The 21462-nt window shown below is 43.6% G+C and overlaps 1 protein-coding gene and 1 non-coding gene across 7 annotated transcripts in view; both read left to right on the top strand.

The window, feature by feature from the left end:
- Positions 1 to 20782, top strand: part of LOC139574524 (ecto-NOX disulfide-thiol exchanger 2-like) — a 349993-nt gene extending 329211 nt beyond the window's left edge. For all 6 annotated transcript variants that reach the window (XM_071399195.1, XM_071399194.1, XM_071399191.1 and 3 more), the window contains 7 exons: positions 2659 to 2861; positions 4704 to 4844; positions 13462 to 13518; positions 13775 to 13831; positions 15040 to 15148; positions 17038 to 17123; positions 19738 to 20782. In XM_071399195.1, the coding sequence (XP_071255296.1) occupies positions 2659 to 2861; positions 4704 to 4844; positions 13462 to 13518; positions 13775 to 13831; positions 15040 to 15148; positions 17038 to 17123; positions 19738 to 19869 (785 nt within the window). In that variant the 3' untranslated portion in view covers positions 19870 to 20782. The remainder of the gene's footprint in view (positions 1 to 2658; positions 2862 to 4703; positions 4845 to 13461; positions 13519 to 13774; positions 13832 to 15039; positions 15149 to 17037; positions 17124 to 19737) is intronic.
- Positions 6340 to 6405, top strand: LOC139574901 (small Cajal body-specific RNA ncR26). The gene has a single exon (XR_011674859.1). It is a non-coding gene; the product is annotated as a small Cajal body-specific RNA ncR26 (non-coding RNA).
- Positions 20783 to 21462: the final 680 nt, after the last annotated feature.

Raw genomic sequence — 21462 nt, 5'->3', positions numbered from 1 at the left:
CATTTACAGTCCAGAGTGGGAATGGGTTGGTGCTTCTATACTAATACAGTGCAGACTGGGAATGGGTTGGTGCTTCTACATTAATACAGTGCAGAGTGGGAATGGGTTGGTGCCTCTATACTAATACAGTGCAAAGTGGGAATGGGTTGGTGCTTCTATACTAACACAGTGCAGAGTGGGAATGGGTTGGTGCGTCTATACTAATACAGTGCAGAGTGGGAATGGGTTGGTGCTTCTATACTAATACAGTGCAGAGTGGGAATGGGTTGGTGCTTCTATACCAATACAGTGCAGAGTGGGAATGGGTTGGTGCTTCTACATGAATACAGTGCAGAGTGGGAATGGGTTGGTGCTTCTACATTAATACAGTGCAGAGTGGGAATGGGTTGGTGCTTCTACATTAATACAGTGCAAAGTGGGAATGGGTTGGTGCTTCTACATTAATACAGTGCAAAGTGGGAATGGGTTGGTGCTTCTACATTTACAGTGCAGAGTGGGAATGGGTTGGTGCTTCTACACTAATACAGTGCAAAGTGAGAATGGGTTGGTGCTTCTCTCCTGTCAGCAGCCTTGTGCTGAGGTGCTGGGGGTCGATACTAAAGCCTGTCACGTTGTGGAAGGGGAATCGGTCGAATACCCCAGACAGCAACTTGATGAGGCTCCCTGATCAATACACACCTCGCCTGCTGGCTCTCTCTCACGCACACACACACACACACACACACAGCAGGTCCATGACTCAGAGGTCTCTCTCTCAGCTTAAACAGACAGATAATGCCGGATTCAAAGCAGGCAGCTGGAGTCCGTGTGTTGAGTTACACACACGCACACACACATACACACACACACACCCTATGCTGGGCCTCCCTCCCTCACACACTCACTCTCAGGTCTTATCTCCCCAGCTCAGCCACTCAAACACACCCTCTCATTACATCACACACATCCCCCTCCGACAGCTGTAAAGAACAGACTCTCCTATCAAAGGAACAGGGGAAGAGTAGTTCTCATCACACTGTCTCCTGGCTGTTCAATAGGACAGGTTAGGATTTAATGAGCAGTTTTCATCACACTGTCTCCTGTCTGCTCAATAGGACAGGTTAGGATTTAATGAGCAGTTCTCATCACACTGTTTCATGTCTGTTCAATAGGACAGGTTAGGATTTAATGAGCAGTTCTCATCACACTGTTTCATGTCTGTTCAATAGGACAGGTTAGGATTTAATGAGCAGTTCTCATCACACTGTTTTCTGTCTGTTCAATAGGACAGGTTAGGATTTAATGAGCAGTTTTCATCACACTGTCTCCTGTCTGCTCAATAGGACAGGTTAGGATTTAATGAGCAGTTCTCATCACACTGTTTTCTGTCTGTTCAATAGGACAGGTTAGGATTTAATGAGCAGTTTTCATCACACTGTCTCCTGTCTGCTCAATAGGACAGGTTAGGATTTAATGAGCAGTTCTCATCACACTGTTTCATGTCTGTTCAATAGGACAGGTTAGGATTTAATGAGCAGTTTTCATCATACTGTCTCCTGTCTGTTCAATAGGACAGGTTAGGATTTAATGAGCAGTTTTCATCACACTGTCTCCTGTCTGTTCAATAGGACAGGTTAGGATTTAATGAGCAGTTTTCATCACACTGTCTCCTGTCTGTTCAATAGGACAGGTTAGGATTTAATGAGCAGTTTTCATCACACTGTCTCCTGTCTGTTCAATAGGACAGGTTAGGATTTAATGAGCAGTTCTCATCACACGGTTTCCTGTCTGTTCAATAGGACAGGTTAGGATTTAATGAGCAGTTTTCATCACACTGTCTCTCCTCTCTGTCCAATGGGACAGGTTAGGATTTAATGAGCAGTTTTCATCACACTGTCTCCTGTCTGTTCAATAGGACAGGTTAGGATTTAATGAGCAGTTTTCATCACACTGTCTCATGTCTGTTCAATAGGACAGGTTAGGATTTAATGACCCGTTCTCATCACACTGTCTCCTGTCTGTTCAATAGGACAGGTTAGGATTTAATGAGCAGTTTTCATCACACTGTCTCATGTCTGTTCAATAGGACAGGTTAGGATTTAATGAGCAGTTTTCATCACACTGTCTCCTGTCTGTTCAATAGGACAGGTTAGGATTTAATGAGCAGTTCTCATCACACTGTCTCCTGTCTGTTCAATAGGACAGGTTAGATTTTAATGAGCAGTTTTCATCACACTGTCTCATGTCTGTTCAATAGGACAGGTTCGGATTTAATGAGCAGTTTTCATCACACTGTCTCATGTCTGTTCAATAGGACAGGTTAGGATTTAATGAGCCGTTTTCATCACACTGTCTCATGTCTGTTCAATAGGACAGGTTAGGATTTAATGAGTAGATCTCATCACACTGTTTCCTGTCTGTTCAATAGGACAGGTTATGATTTAATGAGTGTTTCTCATCTCACTGTCTCCTGTCTGTTCAATAGGACAGGTTAGGATTTAATGAGTAGTTCTCATCACACTGTCTCTCCTCTCTGTCCAATGGGACAGGTTAGGATTTCATAGCCTCTCCAGTATAGTTACAGTATGTCCTCAGACATTTGAAGGCTGTCTATACAGTACAATGTTATGATAGTTGTGATGTTCTATGTCGTGTGTGTCTGTGTTCGTGTGTGTGTAGGCCCTGTGGCCCAGGTGGAGGCCCTAAAGGAAGAGAATGACTCTCTGCGCTGTCAGCTGGACGCCTACAGGAACGAGGTGGAGCTGTTGAAGCAGGAGCAGGGCAAAAACCAAGAACACACACCTCCACAACACAGTGAAGAGGACACCATCAGGCAGCAACAACTAACCTTTCTACAACAGGCACTACAGGGAATGCAGAAGGTACTACTTCTACCAGACATACCCACTGTAGTTAACTTCTTGCAGCAGTTCCTACTTTGGATTTATTTTAATCAATTCCACAGGAATTTTTCATTTCCTGGTTCCATACAGATATTAAACCCCTGCAGATTCTGGCTGGTGAGACTCATAATCCATTGGTTTGGCTTCCTGGGGTGACCAGTCGTATTGAGGAAAAGTGACTTTTAATAGAGGTGGATAGAGAACTGCCCTCCCAATCTCACACACACACACACAACACTGAGAAAGAGGAGTAGGGATAGAGAGAGGCGTAAAGAGAGAGAGGAAGAGGGGTGCACTCTGAGAGTAGGATGGATAGAGAGATATAAAGAACAATTAAAAGACTTGACAGGAAGAGAGTCATTCTAAAATCTGATCAGTCTGCTGACCTAGATGCTGTACACAAAGTAATACCAGCTGGAGGGGTTTTCTAATAAAATATCCCCCTCAGAGATAACAAACTGTTGGTTAAACAACCCTCAGGCAGGAAATCTGTTGCTTCCATCACCTGCTGGGTCATCAAATATCCTCAAGTAGTCAACGGTCATGCTCATATGAATAGATCCTGTCTTAAGGATTAGTTAGCATCTGTAGCTAACTGTGCCCCTCTATATAAACATCTGCTACCTGCCAAATGACGGTAGATTTTGACATTGGTGGATAAGATGTGTATTTCACCAACCACGTTGGCAGGTGGTCACTGCCCCACCGTGGAGACATTTCACTCTCATTTGTGAATAAAAATAGTCCAGTATGAAAAATAGTCCATTTATAATCAAATAAATGCTGCAGTAGCTGTTTACAAAGTATTTCCGCTGGTAAATTAATTGCACTAAGTCAAAGAACTACAAATCCTATATAGCCTATTCCACCTCTAAGGGGCAGGGGAACATTTTGGTAAAAAAGGTCTCACAAAATGTAATTATTCAATATACCACATTATCTCTTACTAGTAATACATTTGTTTTAAAAACATTTCCAACAATGCTCATCTGTTTTTTTTGTATTTTGTTGGTGTAATTTTTGCAGCCAAAATATATTTTGGCTTGTAAAAAATCAGAGTTGCTGATAGGTTTTTGTATCTCCCTGCCTCAGTGGCTGGTGGACCAAAAAGTTAATTTTAGGCTCCTCTCTGTAGCAGACGCTTAAGGGTTAGTTAGCATCTGTGGCTAACTTTGCCAGGTTTGTGGTAAAGCTAAGCGTTAGTTTGCATTTGGGGCTATCTGTCTTCTCTCTAAAGATTAGTTCAAATCTGTAGTTGCCTCCCGAGTGGCTTAACGGTCTAAGACACTGCATCGCAGTGCTAGAGACGTCACTACAGACCTGAGTTCAATCCCAAGCTGTGCCGCAGCCGGCCGCGACTGGGGGACCCATGAGGCAGCACACAATTGTCCCAGCGTCGTCCGGGTTAGGGGAGGGTTTGACCGGCCGGGATGTCCTCGTCCCATCGCGCTCCAGCGACTCCTTGTGGAGGGCCAGGCGCATGCACGCTGACTTTGGTTGCCAGCTGTACGGTGTTTCCTCCGGAAACTTCCTTTGGCTTCCGGGTTAAGCGAGCAGTGTGTCAAGAAGCAGTGCTCACCTCTCCCGTACATTGCAGCGATGGGACAAGACTGTAACTACCAATTGGCTGTCACGAAAAATAATATCTGTAGTTAACTTTGCCTCTGTATCAGAAGCTTAAAAGGATACTTTGTGATTTTGGCAATGAGGCCCTTTATCTACTTCCCCAGAGTCAGATGAACTCATGTATCCTTGAAGTATCCCTTTAAAGGTTAGTTAGCGTACTATATGTGGCTCACTGTATGTACTCTGTGTTTGCAGCAACTGCTGAAGATGCGTGAAGAAATGAAACAGAGGGAGGCAGAGTTGGAGAAGAGTGTGGAGGACAAACAGCAGCTGGAGAGCCAAGTACAGAGCCTCAAGGAAGGACTGGAAAGTCTGAAGAAAACACGCCCACCACAGGTCAGTAACACACACAACACATACCCTTTACAGGCCCTAACACACTCATAGTGCAAGCTTTAAAGAACACTTTACAGCTTGGCTAATTTGAAAGGCGCCTGTGGTTTGAAATGGAATTACCATGTTTGAATGGAATTACCATACCAGAATTGCTATTTATTTAGTTTAATTCCAAAATGGTATTACATTTCTTCAATATCAACTCACAGGAGTAAAGAAGTGTCCCCACTAGACATTGATTTCAAACATTTAATTTAGAATCCCATAGAGCGAGAGGTCGAATAGAATGTTCTATATAGAGAGAGACAGGTAATTTTAGTAGTATGCCATACAGAGCATTCAGAAAGTATTCAGAGCCCTTTTAATTTTTCCACATTTTGTTACATTACAGCCTTATTCTAATGATCAATTTAATCAAATCTACACACAATACTCCATAATGACAAAGCAAATCGGGTTTTTTTTAAACATTTTTGCATGATTTCACATTTGCATAAGTATTCAGACCCTTTACTCTGTACTTTGTTGAAGCGCCTTTGGCAGCGATTAAGTTTCTCCCTTCTCTGCAGATGCTCTCAAGCTCTGTCAGGTTGGATGGGGAGCGTTGCTGCACAGCTATTTTTAAGTCTCCAGAGATGTTCGATCGGGTTCAAATTTGGGCTCCGACTGGGCCACTCAAGGACATTCAGAGTCTTGTCCCGAAGCCACTCCTGCGATGTCTTGGCTGTGTGCTTAGGGTCGTTGTCCTGTTGGAAGGTGAACCTTCATATTTCCCTCGATCCTGACTAGTCTCCCAGTTCCTGCAGCTGAAAAACAACCCCCACCGCATGATGCTGCCACCACCATGCTTCACCGTAGGGATAGTGCCAAGTTTCCTCCAGACGTGACACTTGGCATTCAGGCCAAAGAGTGCAATCTTGGTTTCATTAGACCAGAGAATCTTGTTTCTCATGGTCTCAGAGTTTTTAGGTGCCTTTTGGCAAACTCCAAGCGGGCTGTCATGTGCCTTTTACTGAGGAGTGGCTTCCGTCTGGCCACTCTACCATAAATGCCTGATTGGTGGAGTGCTGCAGAGATGGTTGTCCTTCTGGAAGATTCTCCCATCTCCACAGAGGAACTCTGGAGCTTTTTCAGAGTGACCAATCGGGTTCTTGTTCACCTCCCTGACCAAGGCCCTTCTCCCCTGATTGCTCAGTCTGGCTGGGCGGCCAGCTCTAGGAACAGCCTTGGTGGTTCCAAACTTCTTCCATTTAGGAATTAAGGAGGCCACTGTGTTCTTGGGGACCTTCAATGCTGCAGACATTTTTTGGTACCCTTCCCCAGATCTGTGCCTTGACACAATCCTGCCTCGGAGCTCTACAGACGATTCCTTCGACCTCATCTCAGGGATGATCAGTGGAAACAAGATGCACCTGTGTTCAATTTCGAGTCTCATAGCACATGGTCTGAATACTTATGTATTCAAGGTATTTCTATTAATTTTTTTGCAAAAAATTCTGAAAACCTGTTTTCGCTTTGTCATTATGATATATTGTATGAAGTTTGAGGACAATTTTTTATTTAATAAATTTTAGAAAAAGGCTGTAACGTCAAGGGGTCTGAATTAGGGATGCACGATATATTGGAATCGGCCGATATTATCTAAAAATGCCGGCATCGGCCCAATGTCTAGTTTAACGCCGATGTGCAAAACCGATGTCAAAGCTGACGTGCATACCTGTATAACGTAGGTAGATGACATAATGACACCACAAAAAAATATAGCGCTACACGTGCAGCACACCATTCCTAACCTAGCCCACAATGTCTGCTGTGTGGATCGAGCAGTCAAGTCGAGCATCCATTTAAAAGATTAAGAACATTTCAGCGAGACAACTCAAAGGCGAAATCCATTAACACCAAGATAATGGAATTCATTGCCCTTGGCAATCAACCGTTCTCTGTCGTGGATGATGTTGGCTTCCGCCGATTGGTCGAGCACCGGTACACACTACCAAGTAGGCGCTTTTTTTCGGATGTTGCCCTACCGGAGTTACACAGTATTGTGTAATGAGCATCACTGCTATTCGCTTCACGACTGACATTTGGACCAGCGATGTCAGCCCCATGAGCATTATGAGTCTGACAGCACTGTGGGTCAAGGAGGATTTCGTACTGAGGAAAGTCGTATTGCATGCTCAAGAATGTGCTGGTTCTCATACTGCTGCTGCCATTTCAATGGTATTTGAGAACATGTTTGAAACTTGGAAACATGAACACTCCTAGCGCCATTTGAACAACTGACTCGAGAAATAAGCTCAACTGCATCTGCAGCAGACGTGATACCCTGTCATGGCATTGAAATGCCTGCTCAACCAAAATGCCAACACAGACCATCGGGTTAAGTTGGAAAAGTACTCTACAAGAAGCTGTGAACAAGCGATTCGGTGGCATTCTCTGGGCCTCAACTGTGTCGCCACCATGCTCGTTGATAGGTACAAGGACAACTACTTTGATGCAGACAAGAAACAGGGTTTACGTAAAATGTTAGACAGCTAGACAAGATGGAAACGGACACAGTGATAGTGCGCACCGAGCAAGAGAGGCCATGGACAGACAGAGCTGAAACTTCACTGCTTATCATGTATGATGAAATTCTGGTTGAGACTGAACAAGTGAACAATGAAACAGCACAGCAAGTAAGTGAAAGAAATAGGTTTTGATTATATTTTACAGGTAATGGGGACATACGTAAATGCCAAAAACATTACTTTTTGGTCTGTGTGTGTGTGCTTCAACTTTCTGAATGTACTAGAATGCTTAAAAGGACGGTAAAATGATCATTTTCATTTTTTGTCAAGGAAGATATCGGTATCGGTGCATCTCTAGTCTGAATACTTTCCGAATGCACTGTATATAGAGAAGGGCGTCTCAATTATCTTTACATCAAACTAGACTCTTCAAACTATCTACTAGATTCACCACCTCTTTATCTGGCTAGCTTCTTTAAACTAAACCAGCCTCTGTAAACTGACACAGCATATTACATTTACCATGTGTCACGATACTGTTTATGGCACTGTGCCACCGCACAGGCTAAAACATCTTCATATATTTACAGGTGATGTCGGAAGTTTACATACAGCTTAGCCAAAAACATTTAAACTCAGTTTTTCACAATTCCTGACATTTTATCCTAGTAAAAATTCCCTGTCTTATGTCAGTTAGGATCACCACTTTATTTTAAGAATGTGAAATGTCAGAATTATAGTAGAGAATGATTTATTTCAGCACATTCGCAGTGGGTCAGAAGTTTACATACTCAATTAGTATTTGGTAGCATTGCCTTTTTAAATTGTTTAACTTGGGTCAAACATTTTGGGTAGCCTTCCACAAGCTTCCCACAATAGTTGGGTGAATTTTGGCCCATTCCTCCTGACAGAGCTGGTGTAACTGAGTCAGGTTTGTAGGCCTCCTTGCTCGCACACGCTTTTTCAGTTCTGCCCACAAATTTTATATGGGATTGAGGTCAGGGCTTTGTGATGGCCACTCCAATACCTTGACTTTGTTGTCCTTAAGCCATTTTGCCACGACTTTGGAAGTATGCTTGGGGTCATTGTCCATTTGGAAGACGCATTTGCGACCAAGCTTTAACTTCCTGATGTCTTGAGATGTTGCTTCAATATATCCACAATGTTCCTACCTCATGATGCCATCTATTTTGTGAAGTGCACCAGTCCCTCCTGCAGCAAAGCACCCCCACAACATGATGCTGCCACCCCCGTGCTTCACGGTTGGGATGGTGTTCTTCGGCTTGCAAGCATCGCCCTTTTTCCTCCAAACATAACAATGGTCATTATGGCCAAAGAGTTCTATTTTTGTTTCATCAGACCAGAGGACATTTCTCCAAAAAGTACAACTTTTTTATGGCGGTTTTGGAGCAGTGGCTTTTTCCTAGCTGTGCGGCCTTTCAGGTTATGTCGATATAGGACTCGTTTTTCTCTGGATATAGATACTTTTGTACCCGTTTCCCCCAGCATCTTCACAAGGTCCTTTGCTGTTGTTCAGGGATTGATTTGCACTTTTCGCACCAAAGTACGTTCATCTCTAGGAGACAGAACGCGTTTCCTTCCTGAGTGGTATGATGGCTGCGTGGTCCCATGGTGTTTATACGTGCGTACTATTGTTTGTACAGATGAACGTGGTACCTTTAGGCGTTTGGAAATTGCTTCTAAGGATGAACCAGACTTGTGGAGGTCTACAATTTTTTTCCTGAGGTCTTGGCTGATTTCTTTTGATTTTTCCATGATGTCAAGCAAACAGGCAGTGAATTTGATGGTAGGCCTTGAAATACATCCACAGGTACACCTCCAATTGACTCAAATGATGTCAATTAGCCTATCAGAAGCTTCTAAAGCTATGACATCATTTTCTGGAATTTTCCAAGCTGTGTAAAGGCACAGTCAACCGTTCAAAAGGCACAGTGGTCCTTGTGGTGAGGGTAGGTAGCAACACATCTGCCACGCTGATCCTCAACACTGGAGCTCCCCAGGGGTGCGTGCTCAGTCCCCTCCTGTACTCCCTGTTCACCCACGACTGCATGGCCAGGCACGACTCCAACACCATCGTTAAGTTTGCATACGACACAACAGTGGTAGGCTTGATCACCGACAATGACGAGACAGCCTGTAGGGAGGAGGTCAGACACCTGGCCGGGTGGTTCCAGAATAACAACCTATCCCTCAACGTAACCAAGACTAAGGAGATGATTGTGTACTACAGGAAAAGGAGGACCGAGCACGCCCCCATTCTCATCGCAGGTTGAGAGCTTCAAGTTCCTTGGTGTCCACATCAACAACAAACTAGAATGGTCCAAACACACCAAGACAGTTGTGAAGAGGGCACGACAAAGCCTATTCCCCCTCAGGAAACTAAAAAGATTTGGCATGGGTCCTCAGATCCTCAAAAGGTTCTACAGCTGCAACATCGAGAGCATCCTGACTGGTTGCATCACTGCCTGGTACAGCAATTGCTCGGCCTCTGACCGCAAAGCACTACAGAGGGTAGTGCGTATGGCCCAGTACATCACTGGGGCTAAGCTGCCTGCCATCCAGGACCTCAACACCAGGCGGTGTCAGAGGAAGGCCCTAAAAATTGTCCAAGACCCCAGCCACCCCAGTCATAGACTGTTCTCTCTACTACCGCATGGCAGGCGGTACCGGAGTGCCAAGTCTAGGACAAAAAGGCTTCTCAACCGTTTTTACTCCCAAGCCATAAGACTCCTGAACAGGTAATCAAATGGCTACCCGGACTATTTGCATTGTGTGCCTCCCCAAACCCTCTGTTACGCTGCTGCTACTCTCTGTTTATCATATATGCATAGTCACTTTAACTATACATTCATGTACATACTGCCTCAATTGGGCCGACCAACCAGTGCTCCCGCACATTGGCTAACCGGGCTATCTGCATTGTGTCCCACCCACCACCTGCCAATCCCTCTTTTACACTACTGCTACTCTCTGTTCATCATATATGCATAGTCAATTTAACCATATCTACATGTACATACTACCTCAATCAGCCTGACTAACCGATATCTGTATGTAGCCTTGCTACTTTTATAGCCTCGCTGCTGTATATAGCCTGTCTTTTTACTGTTGTTTTATTTCTTAACTTACCTATTGTTCACCTAATACCTTTTTTGCACCATTGGTTAGAGCCTATAAGTAAGCATTTCACTGTAAGGTCTACACCTGTTGTATTCGGAGCACGTGACAAATAAACTTTGATTTGATTTCAACTTAGTGTATGTAAACTTCTGACCCACTGGAATTGTGATACAGTGAAATAATCTGTCTGTAAACAATTGTTGGAAAAATTACTTGTCATGCACAGCGTAGATGTCCTAACCGACTTGCCAAAATTATAGTTTGTCAACAAGAAATTTGTGGAGTGGTTGAAAAATGAGTCCAACCTAAGTGTATGTAAACTTCCAACTGTAACTGCCAAAATAAAATAAACACTTGAGTAAATGAGGGATACGAAGTATATTTTAAGCAGGTGTGGTTTTCTGAGTTAATTAACCATGTATAAAAATACCCAGTTACCCATTATTTTGGCTACCATGGCTAGAAGAAGCAATCTTAGTGGCTTTGAAATTATTATTATTATTATTTTATTTAACCTTTATTAAACTAGGCAGGTCAGTTAAGAACAAATTCTTATTTACAATGAGAGCCTAGGAAGATGCACTTGACATTTGTTGTATATCTTTAGCAGGTAAATCTATCTTGTCCACAAGATAGATTTACACAATTGGCATAGCGTCGTCCGGGTTAGGGAGGGTTTGGCCGGTAGGGATATCCTTGTCTCAGTATGTAAAAAAAAAAATAATAATAATAAAAATAAATAAAAATGTAATAAAAATGTATGCACTCTACTGTAAGTCGCTCTGGATAAGAGCGTCTGCTCTTGGCCGGTAGGGATATCCTTGTCTCAGTATGTAAAAATGTAATAAAATGTATGCACTCTACTGTAAGTCGCTCTGGATAAGAGCGTCTGCTAAATGACTAAAATGTAAATGTAAATGATGCTGTACATTAGAATGCCGCTAGGCACTGAAATGTGTCCCCTTCTAGTGATCCATGGGTAAAATGGTAATTAAAACATGTATACATGTAGAGATGAACCCCTTCCAGTGATCATGGTAAATATGGTAATTAAAACATGTATACACGTAGAGATGAACCCCTTCCAGTGATCCATGGTAAATATGGTAATTAAAACATGTATACACGTAGAGATGAACCCCTTCCAGTGATCATGGTAAATATGGTAATTAAAACATGTATACACGTAGAGATGAACCCCTTCCAGTGATCCATGGTAAATATGGTAATTAAAACATGTATATAAGTAGAGATGAACCCCTTCCAGTGATCCATGGTAAATATGGCAATTAAAACATGTATATAAGTAGATATGAACCACTTCCAGTGATCCATGGTAAATATGGCAATTAAAACATGTATATAAGTAGAGATTTAAGTCGCTCTGGATAAGAGCGTCTGCTAAATGACTTAAATGTAAATGAGATGAACCCCTTCCAGTGATCCATGGTAAATATGGCAATTAAAACATGTATATAAGTAGAGATGAACCCCTTCCAGTGATCCATGGTAAATATGGCAATTAAAACATGTATATAAGTAGAGATGAACCCCTTCCAGTGATCATGGTAAATATGGCAATTAAAACATGTATACACGTAGAGATGAACCCCTTCCAGTGATCCATGGTAAATATGGTAATTAAAACATGTATATAAGTAGATATGAACCCCTTCCAGAGATCCATGGTAATTAAAACATGTATACAAGTAGATATGAACCCCTTCCAGAGATCCATGGTAATTAAAACATGTATACAAGTAGATATGAACCCCTTCCAGTGATCCATGGTAATTAAAACATGTATACAAGTAGATATGAACCCCTTCCAGTGATCCATGGTAATTAAAACATGTATACAAGTAGATATGAACCCCTTCCAGTGATCCATGGTAATTAAAACATGTATACACGTAGAGATGAACCCCTTCCAGTGATCCATGGTAAATATGGTAATTAAAACATGTATATAAGTAGATATGAACCCCTTCCAGAGATCCATGGTAATTAAAACATGTATACAAGTAGATATGAACCCCTTCCAGTGATCCATGGTAAATATGGTAATTAAAACATGTATACAAGTAGATATGAACCCCTTCCAGTGATCCATGGTAATTAAAACATGTATACACGCAGAGATGAACCCCTTCCAGTGATCCATGGTAAATATGGTAATTCAAACATGTATACACCTAGAGATGAACCCCTTCCAGTGATCCATGGTAAATATGGTAATTAAAACATGTATACACGTAGAGATGAACCCCTTCCAGTGATCCATGGTAAATATGGCAATTAAAACATGTATACTCACAGAGATGGATCCCTGGAGACTCATCAACAGAAGATAGAGAAATCAATTTGAGGAAAGCGTTGCTAGATTTGTGGCCATTGTGGAATGATTGTGTGTGCTGCCAACTTGCCATGTTCGGCAGACTTCTGCAAGCCATCAGTTAACCCCAGAGCCCCATTCACTGTCCAAGCTGTCACCAAGCATTATGTATTAAAGCTTTTTCGGTTACTGTACCAACAACTGTCCCTTCATCTAGGACCACTGAGTCAGGCTTCATCTAGGACCACTGAAACAGGGTGTCGTAACCATTTTAATAGAAAATGGAGATACACACCACTCACTGTGTGAATGTCAGTCATGAACAGAGGACGTTTTGACATCCAATTATGTTTGGTTCTTACTCATGAAATGAACACATATTAATATGTACTGTATGTCTCTGCTCGATCTGATCTGATTCTATATCTGATTGCACATTACAACATACCCCCTCTAACTATTCAGGGCTTTATATGTGATGTTGACCTCTCCTTAACAGTGTTTTATAGTGGTCTTGCCTGAGGAGAAAGCGTGTTTGTATGTATGTGTGTGTGTGCGCGTCTGTCTGTTTGTGTGAGTGTGTGACATGATTGTCAGTGACGGCTTTTCTCATTTTTATAATTGACTCTAGCTGGAGACCTCACCGCAAGATGACAGAGGGAGCGAGGAGAGTGCTGATCAAGTCAATGTAAGTGGAAAAGAGATGAGAGAGTGACCCTCTCCATCCCTCTCTATTCCCCATATCTCTTTCTCTGTTCCTCACTCTCTTCCAGTGACATGACAGAGCACCTTGTCGGCTCAGAGATTCTAACCAGCGACCTTTCGGTTACTGGCCCAACGCTCTTAACCGCTAGGCTACCTGCCGCCCCACACGCATGTCTGTTTAAATAAGAATGTGAATGTTAGACAGTGACGGCTTTTCTCATTTTTATAATTGACTCTAGCTGGAGACCTCACCGCGAGATGACAGAGGGAGCGAGGAGAGTGCTGATCAAGTCAATGTAAGTGGAAAAGAGATGTGACCCTCTGAATCCCTCTCCTTCTCCCTGTATCTCTTTCTCTGTTCCTCACTTTCTCTCCTCTTCCAGTGACATGACAGATCATTACAGACCAATCCAGTGCAGGAGGACTTTATTTGTCGCAGGATAAATCAACCCGACACAACTGGGTTAGGATATCAAGGGCTTGTCTCATCACACACACAGAATAAAATAGTGAGGACAAGCCAAATAAGAAAGGCCACCACGACTGTGACGATAGGTCAGCGCCCACTAGGGTTGCCAACTTTCTCACTACCAAATAAGGGACAGTGTATATTCATATTCTTTCTCAATTGGAAAGGCAAAACATTTTTATATTCCATTTAGTCTATAGCTTTACTAAAACTGTATCATTATGTAAACTTATGTGAATAAACCTCAAAATAAATTATCAAAGAAATCACAATTTGAACCTTTACAGCAAAAAATAATAATAATAATTTCAAATGGAAAAGAGGCTTCACTTGCCGTCACGAAGAATGCACAGATATTGCTACAGTAGCACCTTTAGCTAGTGTGGCCTTCTTGTGCATTTCTGAGTTAGGTCATTCTCCCCTCCATGGCCAATTGAGAATTCCCAACGGTATAAAGTACAGAAAGATTTCATCGAGTCACCACTGACGGGCTTAACCCATGTATTTTTTGCTTCCCATTGTTTGTTGTAGCTGCACAGGCTTTTCTTTTTTTGCAGGTTTATCCATATTTCCTTGATATGCCAAACCGACCGAACAACAACAGAAATGATTTTGCAGGAATTGGCGCGTTGACACTATACTGTGATTGGATGAATATACAGGACAAGGGATGTCCTGTATGGGACAAACCAATTTAGCACACTATAAGGGACATCCCGGCTAATACGGGACAGTTGGCAACCCTAGCGCCCACACACATACCCGACCCTCCCTCCTCCAGCCTGTCAGAGGCCCACAGTAAACAACAGCTTCATCATTAGCATCGCTAACACTGCCATCTCTCTCCCTCCTCCCTCTGGTAGAACTATTACCATCTCCTCTCTGAAAGATCTCCCTGCCTTTGACTCCCTTCTTCTTCCACAGCATCTGTCTGTTGTTGTGTGGTGCGTCATCATGGCTGCTGAGCACTGATTGCTTCTGTGTGGGCAGGCGGGCGTCATCTACCAGTCTGTGTTTTCTCCTCTTGTCCTGTAGGAGGCGACAGCATTAGAAGTGGTTTCCTGCAGTCAGGAGAAAGAGAGTCTGCCCCCAGAGAAGATTCCCTCTAGTCCTGTTTACTCTGAGAGAGAGGCCTTGCTAGTTGGTAAGTTCACCTAAAATTACAATAACCTTACTTCAACATTATAATAATGTTGTGCTAACCTAACTATAGAGGAGTAGATCCCCCCAGTCCAGTCCACTCTGAGAGAGAGGCCCAGCTAGTGGGTACATTCACCTAACATAACTATAACGTTACTAGGCTTATAACAGTAGTATGACGTTATGTTACCCTAACATTAGTACAGGAGAAGATTCCCCCAAGTCCTGTCAACTCTGAGGGAGAAGCCCTGCGTGTTGGTACGTACAACACGCAGGGCTTCGTACGTACAGAGGAGAACATTCCCCTTGCGCTGTCCACCCTGGCAGAGAGGCTCTGATTGTTGCTTCACTTTTTGCTAATTAAACAGGTTATTTTTAGAGAAACTTTCATCAACCTCAATCATTAAGCAGGTTATTTGTGGAAAGCCTGGTTTTCCTCCCCAGTTTATTCTCAGTTCTCTGGGCAGGTTCACACATTTTAATTGGCTGGTTGACTGAGGCCTTCAGCACCTCTACTGTTTCTAATCACCACAGCCTTCTGGCACATTCTCCATTTCAGTGGAGCGTACTTTCACAGGGAATGGCTGGTCCTGGATCAAAAAGATTTTCTGAAATTGAGGTCTTGTGGAGTTACAAGGGAAAGGAGTTGTGGAGTTACGTGTAGGCCTATGCCAGATGGCGAGATGCACACTATTGTGTGTTAGTGGGAGTTACCTGTCCTGTCCCACAGTGGTGTCATGCCAGAATGATCATATGATTGGCTCAGAGGTAGTTGTGTAGCCAATGGGGCGTTCCGCTCCCTCTCTCCATGCCGGCCCACTCTGACCGCTCAGCAGCGATGGCTGGTGAGGATTCTGGGTGTTCTCTCTGCCAGAATCGCTCTACATGACGTTTTGTTTGAAGATTAATTGAAGGTAGCACCACAGGGAAAACGGGACATTGGCTCCTAAGTGAACTCATGAAGAAAGAAAGGTCTGCATCTTCAACTGCTTTATCCCTTCTAGAGCAGGTAGAGTCAGCTATATGTTAGCTGTAGGTTAGCTATAACTGCTTTATCCCTTCTAGAGCAGGTAGAGTCAGCTATATGTTAGCTGTAGGTTAGCTATAACTGCTTTATCCCTTCTAGAGCAGGTAGAGTCAGCTATATGTTAGCTGTAGGTTAGCTATAACTGCTTTATCCCTTCTAGAGCAGGTAGAGTCAGCTATATGTTAGCTGTAGGTTAGCTATAACTGCTTTATCCCTTCTAGAGCAGGGGTTCCAACCTAGGGGTCACGATGCATAACTCTGCCATGCTTTAAGGCTAGAAACAAGCAGTAAAATGCCTGAGGAAGACGCGACTGATTCATATGGGGATATAAATTGGACTTTGCTTTTTGCTGTGTTTTCTGAGCTGACTCCTCAGTGTACTATAATATATTATTACACAGGGGTTCAGGATTATCAGTAGTGGATGATCTGATAACAGATGTTATCGTTGAAATTGATGAGAGAGAAAAACATGCTGGTGGTGTGTGTGTGAAGCCCCATGGTGCTCTGATCAGAGAAGCTTTAATGTAGAAAGCAGTGTCAAAGTCCTCATTAGACACTTACCTTAATGTGGACTGTTCAAACACAATAGTCTTCCATAGAGCTGGGAGTGCTTTGGGGAAGACACACTTGAAGAGTCCAGATGCATTTCATCAGTCAGACAGCATGAGTTGACTAGTGGTCTCTTGAATGTGAGCTTCTCGCTGGCTTTCATTTTTGATAGATGGGTAAATCAACACTGACTGAATTGAGGTGTTTGTACATATGATTGTAGGGTTGTAGTTATAGAGAATGAAACTACATGTTAATATGGTATTCCAGTTTGATTGACAGCTGTATTGATGTCTCTGTTTGTCCTTCCTCAGGGATCATCTCTACGTTCCTCCATGTCCACCCGTTTGGAGCCAGCATCGAATACATCTTCTCTTACCTACAGCAGCTGGGCACCAAGGTACTGCTGGCACACACACACACACACTGTAATGGTTTTGACTTGAGGTTATTGTTTGTAGGGGTGCCAGGTAGGTCGTACCTACCAGAGAAAATATTGATTTCTCCCTTTTGTTTGTGAGGGAATGAGTCCCATCTGGTCTGTCAAGTCTACACCAATACAAAGGACAAACACATAACCCAACACGGTGTAAAACAAATGAAATACCGGTTGGAAAAAGTTGTAGTCAGTCAATCCAGTCAAATCCATCAACAGATCTCCACCGAAGTCCACGGAGAAACAGTGGAGACCAACTGAGATGAGTAGTTCGAAGGAAGAAATGAGTGGATCCTGGTTATTCTGAGACACGGCTACAAAGCACACTTTATAAATAGACCAAAACAAACGGAGTAGAGGAGCTTCGGGAAACGAGGGTTGAACACTTCCTCATTCGTTCCACCGTCACAACCCTTGTTTTTGCACAGCTGATGCTGGCTATTTAATAGGGAGTTAAAGGGGAAGCACAGACGGTTCAGACAAATTCAGGGCCGTCACAACACACACACAACACACACACACAACACAGCCAGTTCAGCAATAGAGCCGTCCTGGCACCACACACCCAGCACAAACATGGACTAAGCATCCCTACTGCGCTGACATATGGGCCCGATGTATGCCAGGGCCCCACAATGCAGTTGGAGCCCCCTGGTGCAAGCAGCCTCCCCCTAATGCAATTTGAATCATCCCCTTGTGACAGCAGAGCCCCATCGTGCAGCAAGAGTTTCCTCATGCAGCCAGATCCTGCTCATCTAATTTGATCCCCCTGGTGCAGGCAGGGCCCTCATGATGCTGAGGCTCGGGTTAGAGTTGGCGTTAATGAAAAGACAAGTCCCACTCTCCACTCGGTGTAGCTACCATAGACATTAATATAGGAATCTCCCATAGCTACATTACTATAGACATGATTATAGGATATCTCTATAGGCTATATCTCTATCTCCCAGTGCTATAGTACAATAGACATGAATATAGGATATCTCTGTATCTCCCAGTGCTCTTGTGGAAGTGTCCCAGTGTGATTTCCCTGGACACTGAGACCTGTTACATCTGGATCCTTCCTGTCTCTCCCTGACGAAGCAGAGCGGTTTTATTTATTCTGACACTTCGCTAAAACACCCGTTTCCACATGTCGGGCTCCTCAGGGGCCTTTCTGGGTTCTCAGCACTCCTCTGCTCTCGACTGTCAGATTGATTCTGTTCTTTTCTCTCCTCCACATATGACCACTACACTCACTGACACCTCCGCAAGGAGGCCTTCAGATATACTATATGGCCACTTTTACTACTACCTCCATGATGAGGACCTCAGACATGACTACTCTTACTGCTACCTCCATGAGGAGGACCTCAGACATGACTACTCTTACTGCTACCTCCATGAGGAGGACCTCAGACATGACTACTCTTACTGCTACCTCCATGAGGAGGCCCTCAGACATGACTTCTCTTACTGCTACCTCCATGAGGAGGACCTCAGACATGACTACTCTTACTGCCCTCTCCATGAGGAGGCCCTCAGACATGACTACTCTTACTGCTACCTCCATGAGGAGGACCTCAGACATGACTACTCTTACTGCTACCTCCATGAGGAGGCCCTCAGACATGACTTCTCTTACTGCTACCTCCACGAGGAGGACCTCAGACATGACTACTCTTACTGCTACCTCCATGAGGAGGACCTCAGACATGACTACTCTTATTACTACCTCCATGAGGAAGCCCTCAGACATGACTACTCTTACTGCCCTCTCCATGAGGAGGACCTCAGACATGACTACTCTTACTGCTACCTCCATGAGGAGGACCTCAGACATGACTACTCTTATTACTACCTCCATGAGGAGGCCCTCAGACATGACTACTCTTACTGCCCTCTCCATGAGGAGGACCTCAGACATGACTACTCTTACTACTACCTCCATGAGGAGGCCCTCTTATATATTGTTTGACCACTCTCACCACCAGCTCATTAAAACCTCTCTGCACTCATCAACACACTGACTCATTCCTTTTTTCTCCGTTTGGGTTTTCCATAAAGGTCTGAGGGTGTGTTTGTTCCCACGCTGCTTCTCTGTAACACCACACAACAAGTCCACAGAGCTTTGTCAACAGTCGTAGCTGGATTCTCCACTAACTCCATTACTCTCTACTTATCTACTGTGTTCATGATTCACTACGGCATTGTTAAAGATGATACACCATTGACATCTTCATGATATAGTGTTTAATACATACCGACAGAGTTTTACCCATCTGTTTCTTACAAAATGTTTTTTCTCTGTATACAATGATACAGTGCTTCCTGCTGTCGTTGTTTTGTGTAATCTCACCTTTTGAAAGTGATGCTATATCCTAATGTGATGTGATTGCATATGTAGGTGTGGGTTTGTGATGATTATTGTGTTGGCGTTTGTCACTCAGATCAGTTCTTCTGAGATGTGGGGCTCTTTGAGTTTGTAGGATTGTGTATCAAATCTGTGTGTTATGTTTGTATTGTGATTGTATCTGTGGATGTGTGTCAGTGTATGTATCAAATCTGTGTATTTATAGAGTGTGTGTGTGTGTTTCAGATTAACACCGGACAGGTGGGGGCTCTACTGGGTCGGCTGCCCAGTACCTTCAGACAGGAGCTGACAGGGGTGGGCGCCAGCCTGGAGAAACGCTGGAAGTTCTGTGGTTTCGAGGGAATCAAGACCACATAGAACATTACAGAGACGCAGCGGATATCACAGGAGAAACAGCATAGAGATCTGACGGTCTTACGAGGATATTGTTTTATGGGGACCGGCACTGGTCCCTTGGCTGTTGCTCTCCAGTCCCTGTGATGGTTAATTGATCTTGATTTAGTCAGTTCTTAAGTGCTAGTTATAATGTAAACAGTTTGCTGGTCCCTGTCACAAATAAGGTTGAGAAACACTGGCATAGAACTCTTGACTGTATTATGAAGACACAGAAGTAAAAACATAGAACTCAGACTGTCCGTCACATGAGCGGGTCGGACCGTTCTCAGATCCTCTAATTGGTTAACTCTGCTGTCACTCAGCCAGGACTACTACCCAGGGAGGTTATCAGGGTCTGCTGAACACTGTCAACCTCCAACCCCTCTGGCCTCTCACACTCTTTTCTTTCCTTGTTTGTACAATTCTATGAGTAAAAATGAATATATTTCTTCATTTTCTGTAAAGGCTGTTGAAGGGATACTTCTGGGTTTTGGCAACGAAACCCTTTCTCTACTTCACCAGAGTCAGATGAACTTGTGGATACCATTTTTATGTCTCTGCGTGTAGTTTGAAGGCATTTTCTAACTGATGCTAGCGCAATGATTGGAAGGCTATGGGTATCTGCTAGATAGCATGCTAGCAGATACCCATAGCCTTCTAGTCATTGCGCTAGCTAGAGGTAGTTAGAGGTAGTTTTGTGAGCCAATGCTAACTTCCTTCATACTGGACTCGGAGATATAAAACTGGTATCCACAAGTTCATCTGACTCTGGGGATGTAGATAAAGGGTCTCATTGCCAAAATCCTGAAGTATCCCTGTAACAGTTGCATAGATTGATTTGTTTTCCTACTCTGTAAATGCTTGGATGATATTTTTAAATAAAAAATCAAAGCAATCTGAAGAATTGAGAATAGAGTTGTATTGAATAGAGTTATGCTCGCTGGCACTTAGGTAGGTTGCTTGTATATGATGTGTGTAGATGCTGTATGTAGCATGAGTGGGAGCAAACTGCTAATCCAGTCAAGGATGGTCCCCAGCCACATGAGGAGCCCATGATAGGTACACTCACACTATCTCTCTCGCTCTCTCTCTCATACACACTGCTCCTGCACAGCCATGCCTGGAGAGATGCCTGAGACCTTTTGTGATGCTGGTTTTGTTATCTCTTAGCGCTGCCCAAGGCCTGTCATTAAACCTTACCTAAGGGCATTTAGAACCATCAAAATAACATTATTGCCTGTGCTCTTGTGCCTGGGCAAAGGCAAAGCTGAAACACGCTGTCGGGGGTCATCTTAATGAAGCATCATTATCTAATTATAGAGGCGTGTGAGCATCTGTCTCGGTGAGCATGCGTACATGTACTGGTTGTGTATATAAGGCTGTTTTACAACAGAACAGATGTTGGTCTCCCCTCCAGTTTCCCCTCCTTCCAGGTTGAATCCTGGCTGCCAGGACCGGAGGTCCTTCCCAAAAGCCTGCTGGAGCGTTCCTAATGCGCCTCCGTCTGGCAATTTGTCGGCGTACTCTTTACTTGTTGCTCGGGGAAACCGAAGGTTTATTACACATGATTTGCTT

Source organism: Salvelinus alpinus, chromosome 4 (assembly GCF_045679555.1).
Source record: "Salvelinus alpinus chromosome 4, SLU_Salpinus.1, whole genome shotgun sequence".
NCBI lineage: Eukaryota > Metazoa > Chordata > Actinopteri > Salmoniformes > Salmonidae > Salvelinus > Salvelinus alpinus.
Note: the sequence above shows the minus strand (reverse complement) of the source record. Positions and strands in the feature narration are given on the sequence as shown.